Genomic DNA, 18666 nt, shown 5'->3' on the forward strand with positions numbered 1-18666 from the left:
AAATCATTCTTGCATGTGTGCTCTCATTCTGTTCATCTCAAACTGTTATTTCTTCTCATAAACATCTTTTTTTAATTGATATTTTTTTCCTTCTGGAATATTTTGTCACTTCACATCCAGGTGTTTTGATACATCCTTGGGTATATCTGACCGCATTGATCTGAGGGCATTTAACTTTTTTTGAGTTATTGTTTTGAGTGTTTTGCTCTTGTTCTGCACTGAAAAAAAATGTTACTTGTCAATAGTAGTAAGAGTGCAAAGTTTTACGTATCTCATTGCAAGTCCTGTAGATTGAAAAAATAAAATCTGAACAAGCATTTGTTAGCCTTATTCTGTAGCAGAGAAAAGGACATGGTGAGTAATTGCTTTGTCTTCCTCAGTCTGGAGTGCTTTGGAATAGGTTTCAGACTACACCTTGTATTTAGATGAAGTTGATCCTTGTTAATAAGGACTGATATTGCAGAGTAAAGTGTCATAATCTATCCTTTTATTTTAGAGGTATAAGATGCTACTGTTTTGTCATGGTCTGCAAAGCCAATGGTCTTCCATAAATAAAGAACAGTTGTGTTCATTGCATTTGAAGTGGAAGTTTCTGAGAAACCATAGTTTGGGGTTTGCTTGTTCCAAGTTGCCTGACCTCTTTTGTACCATATATAATATTGTGATTTGAATAATCTCTTCACATAGTGTTGGGTCTTTCCCTCCCTTAATGGCATTGGTGATGTTTCTCACGTTGGCTGAAAAAAAAAAGTAAGCAGCTCAGCTTTCTCCAGAAGTAGAATGGCTTTTGTTGGAGTACAGTGCAATTAGACTCGTGTTTAAAGGTTGGGTGTGGGCCAAGGCAGTAGTTAGTAAGTAGATCATAAAACTGATAGTTTGATGTTACAAAGGAAAAAATGTCTTTGCTGCCACTGGAATTTTGGCTGCTATTTGTAAGCTGTAGGGTATTTGGAGATTATAGCAAATAATGAGACTACCTGGGGAGAATATGAAATTGTAGGTCTCTGACAACCTTTTGAACATAATTGCGTATAATGGACTTCATGAAAGAATTAACAGTCACCTAAGGTTCACAAGATCTGAACTCGCATGGTCCGGGATACCCTTCAAAAACGTGAAGCGGATTTTCTCAGTTTTTCAGAGCTGCTGCGGTGGGCCGAGGAATGTGTTTGCATTCTGTATCTGTACATTTATTTTGGCAGCTGGCTAACCTCACTCTGTTTTACAGGTTCTGTTTCAGCTCTGGGTAGGGCAGAGTTCAGAATTCTTCAGGAGGCTGGTACTGCTCCTCTCGCCAGCCAATGCGTCCCCCAAGCCCTTGATCTCCCCTGAACGGTTGCCTCATCATATCTTGTCTGATGTGACTCAAGGCCTACCTCATACACATGCTGCCTGCTTGGAGGAGCTAAAGCGAAGCTATGAGTTTTATCGGTACTTTGAAACTCAGCATCAGTCAGGTTTCGAGCGGCCAACCAGAACAAAGCAGAAGTCGAGGGAGTTGAACAGCCTTCAGACAGCAGTACGCAGCTTGCAGCTTCATCTCAAGGCACTGCTGAATGAGTAAGTTTACACATGAATTAGGAGAACGTGCCTGTGGGAAGAAGGCCTCTAACTCAAGTTCTCTGAGTTGTCAGTTTATATCCCGGATTAGAAAGAAAAAACGCAGATACCTGTAGTCATTGCAAGTAATTCATGCCTCTTCTGTTCATAATTGATTCTACTGAAGATGTTGGTTTCCAAGGCACTAGCTCCACTTTAAAAGACGTTATTTGACAGTAGAATTCTCTCAACAGTGCTTAAAAGAGTATTTCACCACTTACATTCTCATGCTCTGCCTGTTGCTGTGTCTGAGCTTTCAGCTACGTCACCTACTAGGTGTATCTTCACATAGAGTTGAGTTAAAGAGCCTTGGTTCAATGTGGAATCTGATATTGTATCCTGGTTATTATCCTGGTAGATATCTGGTGACAAAATTGAAGTGAATCAGTGCATTAATATGTCTTTGCTTTTGTCACTTCCCTGAAAAAAAATCAATAAACATCTTTCATTGATTTTGTAACATACCAAATGCTATAGAAGTTTGGTGCATAGTAACTACATAGCAAATATTTTTAAAGTGTCATCACTGTCTTGGTGAAATAGTTGAAACTGTTCTACACTTTTAACCTTACTTCTAAGAATTACTGTAATGAGTGTAGGTGAACAGTGTATCTTGATGTGGAGAAAGGGATCTTATTTTTAAAACTGTGGGGCATCTTTGAGGAGTTGGCTAAACTAGATCTTGAGAAGCTGAAGAAAATAGCATGATATTGATTAGATTAAATACTTGAAGAATGGTAAAGTCAAATATTTATTATTATTTATTTTTGCTCATTTTATTACTTAGGGTAATAATTCTGGAGGATGAACTTGAAAAACTTGTTAGCACTAAGGAGACGCCTGAATTGACAACAGAAGCCCATCAGGTTCTGGAACAAAAACTAAAGTTTATTCAGCCTCATATGCAGGCAAGCAACAGCTGCTGGGAAGAAGCCATTTCTCAGGTGGAAAAAATGAGTGGAAAAAATCCAAATAAAAAAGGTAAATATGAGAGTTTAATTTGGCAACTAATGGAATACACATTAAAGATGGAATGGTCAAACGGATCAAAAACTGCATTCAGGCTGCGTATCTGAATTTTAGCTAGAGGTTTTAAAAACATACAGTTTGAAAATTATGCAAACCTACATGCATGTTGAAAATTTGAAAAGCTATATACGTGTCAGACTTCTTCATTGTGATGACCTTGAAGCTTTTGTTTCAGCAAAAACTATAAACATGCTAACTGTCTGTGAGATGGGTGGATTCACATTGTACATTTCTAAGTGTAGACCAAGAGTGGCTTTTTGCCTACGAATGGTGAATGACATGTTGAATGGGTGGGACTTTGATTAATCATTCTTGAGATTTTCTTGTATTTGTTGCATTAAAATTAGGTAGTTGAAATTAACAATTGCCTCGTCATAAAATTTTATTGACACTGACATTTCCTGAAACATTTTGAAGTGCAGAGTACGTATTGAGCATATAATGCCTCTTTGCCTTCTCTCTCAGAGAGAGGGAGCTAATCTGTGTGCTTAGAAGTCATGTGAACAGCACGTCCCAAAGTTTTGCTTTATGTCCCTTATCTTAGTGCCCTGTACTGCTCATGCTGTTATCCTTGTGAATCACATCTAGCTTAAGTAATTGAAGTGAGCTTAGGCTCTCCTGACATAGAGTTGAAGGTATAATTTCTAATCTTTTTTTTTTTCCAGGAGCATCTTTATTGGCCTAGAAAGGTACAGCTCAGCATCTGAATAATGCTGGTAATTGAGAACACATTAGGAAAATTATGACTTGGGAAATATCAGCAAGTTACCTACAGAAATCCAAAACTATAGTGAGCTAAGCTCTTAATTATATATAGGTGGTGTATCCAGTAGGTGGATGAATATTTCTGTGGGCCAAAAGATGTCCAAGCTGACCTTGCTCATCAGAACTGGGAGCACTGGCGAGTCTACTGTACACAGACCAGGGCTCCATGCAGGTCCAGACATGGTGTAACAGAATTTGTGTGTACTTTGCCTAATTGTCCAGTCCTGTGATTTCCTCTCGCTGTTCTGTAAAACAGTCTGTGAAGATATTGGATGTAGTTTGATATATTTTGCATTTATTAGCCTGTTGTGTTTTGTTGATGCCCTTTACAACCAGCAGTTCCACTGATCTGTTCTTCTCCCCTTTTCTTAGATGTTCTTTCTAGACTACATGCCATGGTATTTTTAGTTATTTTAGTTATGTTTTTACCTTGTGTATGAATTTGCACAGCAGGGACTGTTCTTGTGACTTGATTCCTTTTAAAGTCTAGGAAAAAATGACTTAGTATATGACTTAGAGAAAAGGGATTTTGTGAGAAGTTTAAAAACAAAAGAAATCTTTCACTTTCTGTTTTTTTCCAGTGACTTTCCTGGAAATGTGTGGGGTTTGAATCTCTATTTTGCAACGAGTTTACTGAGTTACTCCATGTGAACTACTGTTAAATTAAGCTGGTTGGAGAAAATAGTTTTTATGTGGCTACATTTGACTTTTCTAGTGTATTTCTGTGCAGTTCAGTTTCTGTGAGTTGAACTTTTCAAGGTGTGCATGAAATCAAGTGTAATTCTTCTGATCTCTTTCTGCACATCTTAACAGCTGGTCTGTCAGTCATGATTATGTGAATTACTTCATTAAATTATGGCTGAGGCTTTCTTCAATGCTTCCTGAAAGCACTTTGAAAGAAGATGAAATAACATTAACAGCTAAGGACATCTTTTGTTTTTACATAGTGTTATGTAAAATCAAATGAATTATTTTTACAACAGCAGTAGCAAGAACCCTATCATAGTACAGCACTCTGTCAAGTGGATGCCCAATGCTTTTGGTGTAATAAATTTAATGGTGTTTAGTTCAGCTGACCATAGCAGAGGAGTAGCAATGCCATTTTCAACATCAGTTATGAGCTGTGATGAAGGTAGAGCTGTTCTTGATGGTTTAGATTGAGTTTTGAGAGGAAATATTGCATAACTTAAAAGCTATAAATAGCGAATATTTTTAGCAATAACTTATAATTGTGCTTAGTGTTAAAACAAAGCCATTCCTTTTTGCTTCTTCATCTGAAACTGCAAAGGGTATACAGTGTTTAAATTTACTATTTCCTTGGGTTTGGATCTTACCACAATTATGTACTGAGCAAAAATGTAGCTTTGCTTTTCCTTCTTGGTTCGTGCTGCTTTCAGCATGGGTAAGGAGTAGACAGCACACAGCCCACCAGCTGCAGCAGCCAAGGGCCCGTGTTGCGCCGTGGAGAGGAATAAATGGGGAACTCGCTGCTCTTTCCAGCATGAAAACACTTCTGCTGAATTATGCATTGAAAGTTTCCATTCACTGCTTGGAACTGTTATCTGTCCTAGTTGTGGCATCCTAGGTAGCTGCCTGTCGCTTATTTTCAGAGCAGTTTTGTATATTTTTGTTTTCTATGTAAACATATGGATCTCAGTCAAGAATCTCATATGTCTTGTTCTAGATCATTGTATGTTAAAGCAGGTTTCTTACAGATATATTAAATAATTCTTTTTGTTAAACTCTGTCAAAGACATTTAGGTCTAACTGATTGAACATTCAGATGCTCCCAGCAGCCTTTCATGAATGGTGAAACTGGCATGTATTGTAGTGTGTGGTGTAGTAGCCACTGCAGTAATGAATGTCCTTTGACTACTTTGTGTACAGGGCTCTGAGTACTTCTACCACCAGTCCTGTTAGTCACTGATCTGTCACATTCAGAACAGAGCCCGAGAGGAAGCAGTGTTTTAGCAGCCTTAGGGGAATTCATCTCTACTTGAAAGCATTGGGCAATGATAGACTTACAGAAACACGTCAGTCTCTACTCACTGTAAACATTATATGATTCTAGACTTTCAGACAGCTTCTCTGTATCCATTCAGCTCTTTTCTTCATACACAAAACTGATTTATCACTGGAGGCCTCAGTGATTCAAGCATACAATCATCTGCCGTTACTTTTTCAGAACACCTTTTATGGCTAGTTAGTGTTGTTTTAACAGTTTTTGAAATAATGGCCCTCAAAGTGTTTAGATTCCATCTTTTTTTCCTTTTAAACTGTCTCTATGTTTGCAAATTTATACAACTTTTTTATATTTGCCATAATACTCTGTTGCAAGCTCCTGGTTCTTGCAGTCCTTTGATCCGTTGGAGAGAAACTAAAACAGCATCTTTAGTTAAACACTGTGAATTCATGATCTTGAAACATATCCTTAGAAATGTTATCTTCCCATACAGACGGCAAATACAGTAGCCTGTACATACTAGAGCAGCTGTTTTACTCTTCTGATTTAAGAAGGCAAGTTTTTGTTGGTAACTTCCATATTACTCTTTAAAATTTGTCTTCATGCCTTCAGAAACATATTTTTATTGTTGCTATTATTGTTATTATTAAAATGTTTTTATTCCAAGGCATGGTTATGTAATGGGCAAATCATCTTGATATTTGTAAAACAATTATCTTTTGTCAGTTTTCCACTCTACATTTCACTATGTGCTTCCTCTTTCTTTTAAATGATCGCTGCATTTAGATACATCTGGGATGCCAAATCTTCAGCTCAACCAGAGCAACTAGGGAATCAAATATTTTCCTTGTGTGCAAAAGCAGGTAACTGAGCACCAGTAGAGTCACTGTTAATGTGACTGCCTACTTTCAGAATACCATCCCTGAGTGTTCAATACAGAGATAAGGAACTGAGAATAAGGACGGCTGGGATTTGGCAAGGTTACCTAGCCCATTTCTCTTCTCAGGGGTAAATTAGTACTTGTGCCATGTGTGAGTAAATGTTGTTTGCCTGCTCTTAAAAACCTCTCTTTAGGGACATTTTACAGTATTTCCAGGCATCAATTGCAGCACTTAAGTCTCCTTACAAGTAGAAGTTTTTTCTTGTATTGAATATAAATATCTCTTGTTGCAATTAAAAAAAAACAACAGTGCCTTTGATCCACCCACAATTGAAATCCATTTCCTCTTTATAGCCCCCTCTCACGTATTTGAAGACAACTGGTAACATTTCTGTCTTCTCTGCATAACCCTGTATCGTTCAAATCTATGATGGTCATACTTTATGTAGCCCTCTGATCATTTCAGCTGTTTTTCTCCAGCCACCCTTTAGCTTGTCTACAAGATTATTGAATGGAGGAGCCTCAGCCTGGGCACAATGTTCCATCCACATCCTGATCAGTGCCAAGCAGAGCAGAAACGTGATTTCCTGTGTCTAACAATCCGTGCTGCTCTTCATATGTACTATTATGTAGTCTGGCTTGTTGCTTGCAGCAGGGTATAACTGACTAGCTTCCTCAGATCTTTTTCTCAGTGCTGCTGCCCGGTCAGTCATATATTTCTGCAGCTGACTATTCAAAGGCACAAAATGTCACAGCCACTGTCACTGGAGTCTGTATCTGAAATCCAATTCTTCCTGGGGTGTCTCTAATTTTCCAGTATTATTTTTTTTATTCTGCCCATCAATATCCTTGCAGGTCATCCCTGTGGCAGCAATTTAATTAGATTAAACACTTTTGGTGTGTGGTGGTTTTTGTGTTTTTGTTTTTAATCCATTGGAAATGTTGAAGAGTATTGGACTTGGGGTAAATCCTCACTAAATGTATTGTTCCTGTCTGAAAATGGTAACTGCGTTGTTTATCCGAGAGATAAATAACACCTATTAGCAACTTCTTCTAGCCTATGTATTTTATTTAAAAGTATGTAATGACGGCATGTCAAAAGCCATACTGAAAACAAAATGCAGGATGTCTTTGGCTTCTTTGTATTTATAAGGCTTGTTACTATATTGGAAAAGGATATTGGAAGGTTTGACATCTTCTGTTCTCAATAAACCCACACTGGCTGTCATTTACCACCTTGCTGCCTTCCAAGTAGCTTTCTATAAGTTTTGCTCCTTTCTTCCAGTATTTTCCAATTATTTGAAGCTGATTTGTCTATAACTTGTGATCTCATGTTTTACTGCTGCCTTTAAACTTGGGCACCAAGTCTATTTTCTGGTTTTACAGATTTTTGCCTGCCTTTTGCAGGCTTTCAGAGTCCATTTAAAAAAAAAAAAAAAAAAGATACCTGTTAGTTGAAGTATTTCAAGGTGAGTTTCATGAAACCCAGCTTATATCAGAGAACAGTTAAGTCTTAGCTATTTTAACACAGTATTTCAATGTATTCTAACCAACCTTCTGACTATTTTTCCATATGTGCCAATCCTGTCTAGTGAAAAGACTCGGACCCTTCCTGAGCAAGTCAAAATTATCACTCAACACTCAAAATTTTTCCTTTTTTTTTTCTTCATTCCTTCCTTTCCCCTAAAGGCAAGCTTGAAGCTTTCTGTGACAACCTACAGCATACTACAGTACCTTTAATGCAGCCTACCATATACATAGAAGACAGAGATCCAATCCCTGAAGAACAGGTAAAAAAAAAATAAATAAAAGGTTATTTTCAGTGATGAGCTTCTTTTCTATATCCATCCCTTTTTCAGTTGCTTGTGCAGTGACCTTGTCTTCCCAAGGCAGGTCAAGTAGGTAGTCAGTGCAATTTCATAACTGCACTAAATGAAAAAATTGATGTCTTTTCCCCCTGATGTTCAGTGAGGATGTATTCCCCATACTGGGGGAAAAAAAAAATAAAAGAGCACCAGTATTTACTTGTTCTTATATATATATCATTAAAAATAACTGAGAAAAGGAGAGCAGCAACACAGAGTAACACAGAGAAAATGTGAATTGCTGAAAGGCAGTACATAAAATTAAGTCCTGCTTGCTTATTATTGAGCTGACACAGCAGCACGAGAGGAAGAAGCTCATGAACAAACCAGCCTGTCTTCAGTTTGTGTATTGTGTGCATTTTTGGGTACCTAAACCAGACCATGATGATGAACAGCTTTGTGTCATTTCCCCACTCCAGTGAAACTGCTGTGTAATGGTTGGGCTGTCCTGAAGAGGGGTTTGTCTTTATCCTAAAGCTGAGTGACCCATTCTGCAAGCAGATCAACACCCGTGTTCTGCTCTGTCCCTCCCTCACCCCCTCCCTCCCTTCCCTTCTATCAAGCCTACCTCACTTGTTTTCTCTCTAGGTTTTTTTATCCCTATCAAAGACCTGGAACTAATAACTTCACCAGCTGTCTATCATAACATAAATGGAGTTCATTTTTCTTCATGTTTGTGAACCATTGTAGTTAAATTTGGAGGCATGGTTGATATAACTTAAATTAGCATAATGCCTGTCTGAGAAAGAATTGCTTATGGTGTGAATTAAATAAAAACAAAACAAAACAAATCAGAATTGCTTATTTCCACCAGTCATTGCGGACTCCCTTTTTCAAGGTATATCACTCGGTCGTTCTTGTATAAGGAACTAAATCTTGGGTGACTGGAGTAAGGTTTTTAGTCCACTTTAAATGAGTGGACTTACTCCAAAATTATATAACTGAGAGTGGTGTCAGATACACTGGCTTTGCTCAAACAAGGCTCTTATCCTTCTACTGCAGTTGTCTTGTGTTGAGATCACTTGGTCATGCATCAGCTTGAAGTACAGTGTGAAGTACAAGTGAAGATTAAAAATATGTTTTTTCTTTTTTCAGGAATTGGAAGCATATGTTGATTATTCAGATATGGACAATGAATTTAATAGGGAAGCTTTTGACTGCTTTTCCCAGGAAGAGAGAGAGAGACAAAAACGAGAGAGAGAAGAATCTAAAAGGGTGTTACAAGAATTGAAATCTGTACTGGGTTTTAAAGCTTCAGAAGCAGAAAGACAGAAATGGAAACAGCTGCTATTCAGCGACCATGGTAAGCATTGCTTTTGAAAATTTATGCCTTTCTAAGACAGGGTCGGTGTCTGTTTACCATCAACTTCTGACTGTGTTAGAATTCAAATAGTGCTCAGCGATAGCAGTGTATCTGGTGTATCTATGTGGCCTTAGTTTTTTATTCCATCTCCTTATATTATTTGTAGCAATCATTTTACTATATATTGAAAGGAACTCAAAAGAATGTGAATTTGGCTCCAAACAAAAATATTGAGCTAGAGCTATTATGCACAGCATTAAAAGAACTGTCAGTTTATAACCCATACAAAACGAACTGACTTTCTCTCATCACTTTCCAGTAAATATGAATTTTAAATTGGATTCATAAATAAGTTATTTTTCAGGATTTAAAGAAACTATCAGATTATCATAGATTTAGCAAAATGGATAGATTAAAGCTAAGAGCTAGACTTTGAAATATTAAAGGCTCATAATAGACTAAGATGGGCTTCTGTTTCACGGAAGAGGGAGCATGCAGAATATGTTTTCAAAAAAATAAAAAAAAAAGTTAAATACTAACAGGAAGAGTTCTTCCAAACTACTCTTTCCAATTCTGAGGACTGCTGGGTAACTCCATCCACTTGAACTTAAAGATAAGAAAATGAAAATTTCTCTTGCCTGAGCAGGACAGCCTGTTTCAGTTCCAGCAACAAGACTGGATACAACTTGATTGCTTTTGCTGCTTGCGCTGCTTGATTTATTATCTTTAAAATTGGTAGTGTTTTTTTCATTTTTCTGTTATTTTCCCCATTTTCATTCCTTCCTCTTACAGACAGGTTAGGAAGAACCCTCTAAAAATTTTTCTTGTTCTATGTTAAGAAAAACAACCCTCAAGTTTGGCAGTGTATCCACTGCCTCTGCCAGTGCTTACCAGATAAAAAGACCATCGATTGCATCCTTTGGTAATTTAGTGGGAACACATGGTAACAGAAGAAACAAAGCCCAAAGTAACAAAGACTGTTTCTTTTGACATCAAGCCCACAAAAATAGATGTGCTTCACAACTTTTCTCTTTATGTCATTTGAAAGGAGAAGGGAGGAATCCTACCTCCAGCTATGTCTTGACAGATCTAGTGACTGTTGCAGAAGAGTTCTTTGTTAGGAGAGCTTGCACAGGATATTTCCTTATCTAGGTTTGCAGCTGATACCTGTCCACATCAGTTTATCTCCAGGCCATTTGTGGCCATAGCTTTCTAGAAATTAATAGACTGGCTTACCTGAACAGCTGCAACAGCTGAAAGAGGAATCAGCTGACTTCTATAATCTCGAGTAACCGTTCCCTTGAAAGCCTTTGTGGCTCATGTTGGTTCCTTTCCTTTTCACATATAAATATGACATTGTTATAGGATTAGAGATTCTGTGGTGGGGAGGGAGGAAAGTTCCTTCAGCTGCTTAGGACTAATCACAGATTTCTTCCACACTGTACAAAAGTTGAAAATACAAGGAAGGACAGTTTGTGAAAATAATTAATATTGTCGCCTTTTGTCTCAGGCTCTGTATATCTTAATCTGAAATATTGATATGGACAGCAGACATACATCTTCTGCTGTTTTTAAGGAATTTCCTTGTTATTTCTTCAAAAGAAACACAAGTCAGTTAATATGACATGATGGACCCCAACATGTCTCTCCTGCAGACATTAATTTATCTGTACACATGGGTCCTTCCTTTAAGAAACATTTTTGTGGGCTGTGCTTCCCATATTGATGGTTAGCTTTATCTTGAAGAATTAAACCAGAAAGGTTTGTATTCTTGTCTGCATTGGCCCAAGCCAGTGGATGGTTTTGATAGGACCCTTTTCCATCACCCTCTTCAATCTTTCTTTTACAGGACAGTCACATTCCAGAAATCATGCATTCTCCTAACTTGCAATTGTTGTGAAAAAAGATCCCCAAAGATGCTAAGGCTAAAGCCTTTGGCACCTAGCAAGACATTTTGATTTGTTAAGGTTTTTGGTTCATCCATGAAGGGGCTGGGCTGGTGAGGGTTTCTGCATAGAAGAGGTCAGCTCCCAAGAAGTTGATATGCCCAAAGAACGCAGCATGAAGTCAACTACAGATGATAAGCTGTATTCCAGAAGAAAAAATCTTAGTAAAATACCACACTAAAACAAATGTGCCCAAGCCTAGCACCATGGTAATAATGCTTACAGTCTGGGCAGTCAGTTACCTGTTGGAGTACCGACGCACTTCTGGTTTTGGTCCTTGGGCATCCCATTGAACCAGAAAAACAGAGGTACCTTTGAAGAGGTCCATAAAGTTACTAGGGGATTTGTTTTAATTTATCAGACAATATCAAACAGCATTATTCTGGTGCAAAATCACATCTAGTTTTTCTTCTCCCCTCGCCCCCCACCAAAATTTCATTCTGTGGCTGTGTTGCACCCAGCTGTTTACCCATCTCCTGTCTTTTCCATGCAACAGTTCTTATAAAACTCTTTCCCAGTTTTTCTCATCTCTGTATTTGGAAAGCTATACTCTGAAAATAGGTGAATTCCACCTTGTTATTAACTAATCAATTCAACCAATTGCCCAGCAGCCAACCTGAAGTATCTACGTTTCTAGAGTTTTGGCTTTGGAACTGTTCTTTGAAGGCAGTAGGCAACAGGATTGCTCCCAAATGATAATACTATTGTGTGTATTCCTGCCTCTTCAAGCAAACAGGCAGAAATGAGTGGCAGGATTTTGTTTTTATTTGCTTTTTGTTGGTTTGTTAGTTGTTTGTTTTTTTTAATGCAAAAGAGGGAGAAAGCTGTTCTGTTAATAATTGAGATGAGTCTGGTGGAGTGCTCCTTTGGTATATGAGTTTTTAAAACAAACAATACAATACAAATTCTAAGACATAGTCTTTCAGTGTGCTCGTGAAAATAATTATCAATGTGACAGTCGTAATGATGCACCTGCCTTCAGCTAGCTAAAATAAATATTGCTGCAATAGGATGCAATGGAAAAATCCTAATACCGTAAATTTTGTTTCCCGTGAAAAGTTTGCGTATTTCCCAGAGTTATTTTCATCTCTGCTTACAGGGGTAAAGTCAGAATGGAATTAGAAAGGGAAATGCCTCTTGGGAATCTGCTGTTGCTGCTCTCATTTATGTTCGTGCTGCTACTCTAATGGAGCTACTGCAGTTTAGGGAATCTGTTACTTGGAAATGGACAATATATCGTTTTCTTTAAAAGAAAGACGTCTGTTCTTCAAGAAGTGATTGTACCAAGTTATACTAACCCTTAACACTGGGAGGAGAGACTTCCTGGCAAGCATCCCGTTGCTGGCAATGGGACTCGCTGCTGCTACTAACTTCAAGAGAGGCTAAATTAAACCACACTTTATTTGTGAGGACACCTTACCTGGCTGTATGAATACGTGTTGTATTTGTATGTTGTGATGTGAGATCAGATATTGCACATAAGGACTGTCTCATGTACCAGCTGTCTTTATTGGATTAGGTAAACCGTTGTCTAAAACAAAGACAGTTCAAATCTGTATGCAGTGCAGTAGTTTTTTACTTTAACGTTGAATGCATCGTCTATGTTTGATGCCATTTTTGAACATCATCAATTTCGTGCCATCTTTTTATGTCACAAATTTTAAGGCTTAGTTCCAACAAGCAGCTATCACATTTCGTTTCAGCTCTGTGGTTAGAAAACACTGATTTATTTTAGGTTTTCTTTGATTTGTGTTTTTTTGTTACTGTTATGTTTTGTTTTGTTTTGTTTTGTTGGTTTTTCTATCCATTTTGACTCTTCCAATCTTGCACCTTTTCAAACACATATATTATTTATATATAGCAGCTTGGTTTTAGTTATCAATTCATTTTTTCCCCTTTTTAAGCTGCAGTGAAACCCTTGTCTCCTGTAGAATCGCTGAAGCTACTAAGTAATTTGGAATCACACATGAATTCAGATACAGAAAAGCAGAACTGCAGCCAAAGTTGTGATAAATCTGAAGAAATAGACTCTAATCCAAAAGTGAATGCTGCTGATAAAAGCAGGACAGAATATTTGTATGAAGATCCTGACATGGAGAAAAACAAAGACAGTACTACTGAAGACGGTATTTCTACAGGGGCTGAAGAAAGAATGTGTTATCAGTATGAAGGGGAAGTTGAAGATCTCAAGCCAAGCGATACGGATGTAATAGAGGTTTCACAGCCTCCTTCCAAGGATGCATTGCATTCAAAAATAAAGCATAGGCTGGCTCAGCTCCACATATCAACAGATTTTAACTTCACATCTGGTCTGGCTGCACAAGTTGCTGCCAGGTCTTTCACTTTTACTACAATGCAAGAACAGACTTTTGGAGATGATGATGAGGAGGAGGAGGAGGAAGAGGAGGAAAAGGAGGAAGAGAAGAGGCAAGAGCATGAAGGCCTTGTGGAAGATTGTGAGAATGAAGGTAGAGGCTCTGAAAGTGAAGGAAATGTATAAGTCTGAGCTGAACTTTGTTAAACCAACAGCAGGCAATTTGGTAGAAAAAAAATATAAGGTGGGGGTTTAAAGATGAAATTACTGGGTGGAAAAAACAATTGGAGACCTAAATGTGGTATGTTTTGTTCCCTAAGTCTGATACACTAAATGGGACTTCTAAGAATATTGAAAATTTGCAGGTAAGACAAATTTAGGCTGCATCCACCAAACAGTTGGCTGCTGCCTTTTTAAGATCTTAGTGGTGAGTTTTGGAATTTACCTTAGTGTTTTCTGTTTTATTTATTTGTATCATACTGTGCAGTTGTTGTTTTTCTAAAAAGAATGAAAAACAATGTATTGAATTACAACAGACTCCGTCTTTTGCTTTCTGGTATAGTTGTCATGGTAGCATATGGTAGTTCCATCAAAAAAGGAAGAACTGTTCCCTGTGATCATCTTCTACCAATTTTCATGTCTGCAGCGAGTTGGTTAAGCCACCACAGGCATTTGTGATTCTGTGGGTAGTAAAGCTCCCAACTGAAATCTAGAGTTTAAAGAAAAAACTTGGAAGAACTAGTATTTTATGTGTCCTGGGACATGGGGCTGAAATAGTATAAAGTTGGTCACGCTTCATATTAAGGTTTATAGAGAATTTTATGAAGGGTTAATAAATGACTCCTAAATGTTGTAATTCATGTTAGAAAGGTGTAGTACATGTTAGGGAGGGTTTTAAGCGTATCAGTAGAAAGTACTATAAAGAGGTAGAAGTTATCTGTTGGATTTATAATAGATGAGAATTAAATAGCTATTTATTAAAACAGCTATTAATTATTTGTTAACCTTTTATAAATTGAACCTTAATATAACGTTTGATTTTGATATAATGATTGCTTGCACATTTTTGTTTATGTCCTGAAGTAATTTTCTTAAAGCAAAGCTGACAACATCTATGGTATTTTAATAGTATATTTGCTCTTCCCTAATGTTCTTCCATTTTTCCTTAGATCACAAGGGTCACACAACCTGTGTGATTAAGATCCATGAGAGAACAAGACTTTTCTAAGGTATATCTTGTAACTTGGTGGACACCTAAGTTTGGATGTTTGATATGAGGTTATGCGAGTAGTTTTTTCTTTGAGGTGGTTTTACGAGGAGCAGCAAATGGATATGGCAGATGGTCACCTCACAGAGGGAATGGTTTTACTGCCTTCTCTTCCTTTTGCCCTCAGACACAAAGTGACACAAAGGTCTCATGCCTCTGTTGGTGAGAGAACAGCCTGTTTGTATGGACCTCTATGTACGTGGACCTGGATAAACTTCCAGTCACAAAATGCCTCATCATTTACTTAGGGTATTTATTGCCTCTTTGAGCTTGCTGATTTTATAGAATACAGGGTGTGGAGAAGCAAGTGGTTCAGAGCAATATCTTTACTCGGATGCTGTCTTGGGATGTGGGGAAGTTAATGAAGGTCAGCAGGGTAGGGTGGGACTCTTGACCATATGTCAGGAAACGTGTGCTTTCTTTCAACCTCTCTTCTCTCAATGATTTTGTGTGAATGCTCAGTATATTTTTTTCACAAACCCTAAATAGGCAAATATCAATTTATAGAGAAGGTTGTATGTGATTTATGCTGTTCTTTCACAATATAATGCCTGTCTTTCCCCTAACAGACAGGTTTGGGTAAGAGAATATTCTGGCACCCTTCATTAACCAGTAACACCGTATTTGTGCCCTTAATTACATGTAAGTGACTGGAAGCTAACTGGATAGTGTCTGGGGAGAGGGGGGCAGGGAATATGCTTCTCATAGTATTTTCAGAAGCTAAGACTCCTTTTAGTTGTAGGATATACTCTTCTCTAGATCCATAAAGGTTAGGATAAGATGATGAAACCCATTTTTTATTTTCTCTGTGGTAAGCAATTAAAACTCGAACAACTGCTTTGGTTAAGCAGTGTTTGAAGCACTGCCCGTGCTTCTGAAAAATAAGTCTTCCTCATCCTTGACTTGAGATCCTTGATTCTTCACTAAGTGCCCAGATATTTTTTGTTCCTAGGTAATTGTTCTGGCTGCCTGTTTGGTCCATTAGCATTTTTCCACAAGCTCAGGCACAGACATCCCATGATCTGATATTGTGTATCCCCAAACTGATACTTCTTTCACCTAAACTTTCCCAACAGGAACCAAATATTAGTTTACACTGTAGTTGGCTATGATACCAACTTGGGAACATCATCAGGTTTAGGATATGAGTTATCTTTCTTCACAGTTTTGGATAATATCAGCAGTTGCATGAATGTTTTGCATTGCTACTAAAATAGGTTATAGATTTAACTTCTGTAAGAGTCACTAGTTCTTTATTCATTTTCTTCAGTCCTTAGCAAAAGACCTGGAAAAAAAGACCTTGGCAGCTGACATGGGACCTATTTTTATAATATGCTGGTCTCAGTGATGAAACTGGTCTAAGAAGCCCCATCCACCATTTGTTGTTTGCCTTCATCCATCAGCTGGGTCAGCACAAGTTTTTGTGGCCATGTTATTAATCAGCCCACTGAGTCTGCTTGGTCAAAAAAAAAAAATCTTTTTAGGGCTTATTTTTCACCTTGTTTATTTTAATGATGCAATTTACAGCATTTACCTCCAAACAGCTGTATCAGCACATACTGTGTTGCTGACATGAGGCTCAGGATTGCTCACATTTACATTATTGGCAATGACAACGTACTGTGAAATTACAGCCTTGACATTAGAGATGGCTATGATCAAAGTATGACTTTTTGGAGCAAATTCTGATTCTACTTGAACGAAGAGATTTTGTACAAGCAATTTAACTGATTTGCATGGTCTTACTTAATGCAGTCTTAAAAGTTGTATATATGAACATCTGGGTTCACTTGCTTTCTGTCCCTCCATCACATCTATATATAACTGCTATTGGGTCATTTATTTTAATTTATTTAATATTCTCGCTGTGTAAAAATTTGGCTAACAGTCTACAACACATGAAGCATGTCTTCCTTTAATCACCAGGTTCTAACAAGAACTGCATATTCCGTTTCTGATGAGCAGCTCTGTGAAGTTGTAAAGAAAAAAGTAATTATTTAGGGTTAAATAATTTATTTTTCTCCTATGTACCTGGAAGGCACTCCAAAGACAGTATTTGCTTCTTCAGTTGGATTGCAATCCAGCACTACATTTTCTATGTTGCGTGGTTTTACAGCTACAGCTATAGCTAGGCTTAAACGAGGACAAAGATCTATGATGCAAAGCCATTAATTGTTCCTTTTCTTAGTGTATGTCTTCATGACGGAAATGTAGCACTGCTGCAATGGAAGCATATGTTGAATATTACAGGCAACACAGAATCTTTCAAATGGAGTCAAATGTGCCCATGTCAGTCGTAAGCAGGATCAGCAAACATGAGGGCTTCGGCTATTGGTTTCAGTCGTGAGGATGCTGACTCCTGACAGAAGATTACTAGAAATCACCAACTCTTGCAGTTTATTATAAAAATACAGGATGAAATTTGGTAGAGGAGACAGTTTTACTGAGGTTTCAGACTTTGCCCTGTGCACATTTGTGTGACCAGGCTGATTGTTTACAGCATTGGAAATTTTATGTGTATCTGGACAGCAGAATTTGCAATTGTCTTACTAATCTCTTTACAAGTTTAAAAAAATAAATAAATAAATGTTGGAGTATGTAGAATTGTTGGCCTATATTGAATTTTATAATCTGGTTGTCTGCCTTTTTTTTATTATTTTTTTAAAGAGAAACAAAGGCTCAAGCATACTAAACTGTCTTCTTTTAAATTGTTTGGTGAAGGGCTGCTGTTGCTCTGCAAGTGGCTTGTTCCCATGGTTAACTACTATTTAGAATTAACACTTCTCTGTGTAGCCTGTCATCTGAAAAAGAGGACAGTGTGAGAAAGGCACTTGGTCAGTAAAGGGCTGGGCTATTCTGGGATCTTGTCTGTGACAGGGGCTAATAGTTGCTGAGGGAAGAGCAGGAGAAAGGAGCTCATGTAATGATGAGCTAATTTGCAACAATTCGTGTCTCAGGGACTCCTTGAGCCAGCTGTCAGCTTAACGTGATGGAATCGTCTTCCACAGATTTGTTCGGTCTCATGTTTGGTTGACCGTTAGTAGTTCCAAAGCCAGTATGTGCTCACCTTTGTTACAGTCTTTTACAAACCAGATTTGTCAATATTGTTTCTTTCTTCCTTCCTTCCTTTCTTTCTTTTTTTTTTTTTTTCTTTCTTTTTTTTTTTTGTTAACTGAACAAGCTCACTTCTGTCAGCTCATCCACAGAGGTCATGTTTTCCATGTTTTAGTTGCTTTCCTTAGAAATACGTCCGGTGTTCTGAAGTATAACACCCAAAGTGTGCTGCAGTACTCCAGGTATAACGTCAGCAATAATCAACCCCCATAAATCAACAGTTAAACTATTTCTGAGTCCATCTAGGAACAAAACCTCTTCAAATCGTTTACCCCTAGCTACTACGATGACAAATGAAAATGTTTGGTCTGATGGAGGAGAAGTATTTATTCACTGTCACCAGAACTCAGTTCCACAATGTTTTCCTTTGCTTACAAAAGAAGTTGTTAAATCAAAATGATCTTCCAACAGCTTCCACCTGGTCTAACACAAACTAAAGATGCCAAACATCACTTCTTTAAATCTCAGCTTGACTTTTCGTAGCTGTTCTGACCTCTGATGCATAAGCATGTGTCACAAAATAGATTATCACAAAGGAAACATGGCAGCGGGTATATGGATATCAGAGGTCAAACTGAAGGCTTCTGTGACACATTTTGAAAGTGCTTTGAGGTGTGCTTT

At 37.7% G+C, this 18666-nt stretch overlaps 1 protein-coding gene across 3 annotated transcripts in view; it reads left to right on the forward strand.

The window, feature by feature from the left end:
* VEZT (vezatin, adherens junctions transmembrane protein) overlaps window positions 1–17471 on the forward strand; it is a 62224-nt gene extending 44753 nt beyond the window's left edge. For 2 of the 3 annotated variants that reach the window (XM_082784922.1, XM_082784923.1), the window contains exons 8-12: window positions 1229–1560; window positions 2387–2580; window positions 7926–8026; window positions 9197–9404; window positions 13255–17471. In XM_082784922.1, the coding sequence (XP_082641048.1) occupies window positions 1229–1560; window positions 2387–2580; window positions 7926–8026; window positions 9197–9404; window positions 13255–13850 (1431 nt within the window). In that variant the 3' untranslated portion in view covers window positions 13851–17471. The remainder of the gene's footprint in view (window positions 1–1228; window positions 1561–2386; window positions 2581–7925; window positions 8027–9196; window positions 9405–13254) is intronic. The other variant, XR_014319577.1, reaches the window with a different exon arrangement.
* The last annotated feature ends 1195 nt before the right edge of the window (window positions 17472–18666 follow it).

Source organism: Aythya marila, assembly GCF_965140915.1.
Source record: "Aythya marila genome assembly, chromosome: 1".
Lineage (NCBI taxonomy): Eukaryota > Metazoa > Chordata > Aves > Anseriformes > Anatidae > Aythya > Aythya marila.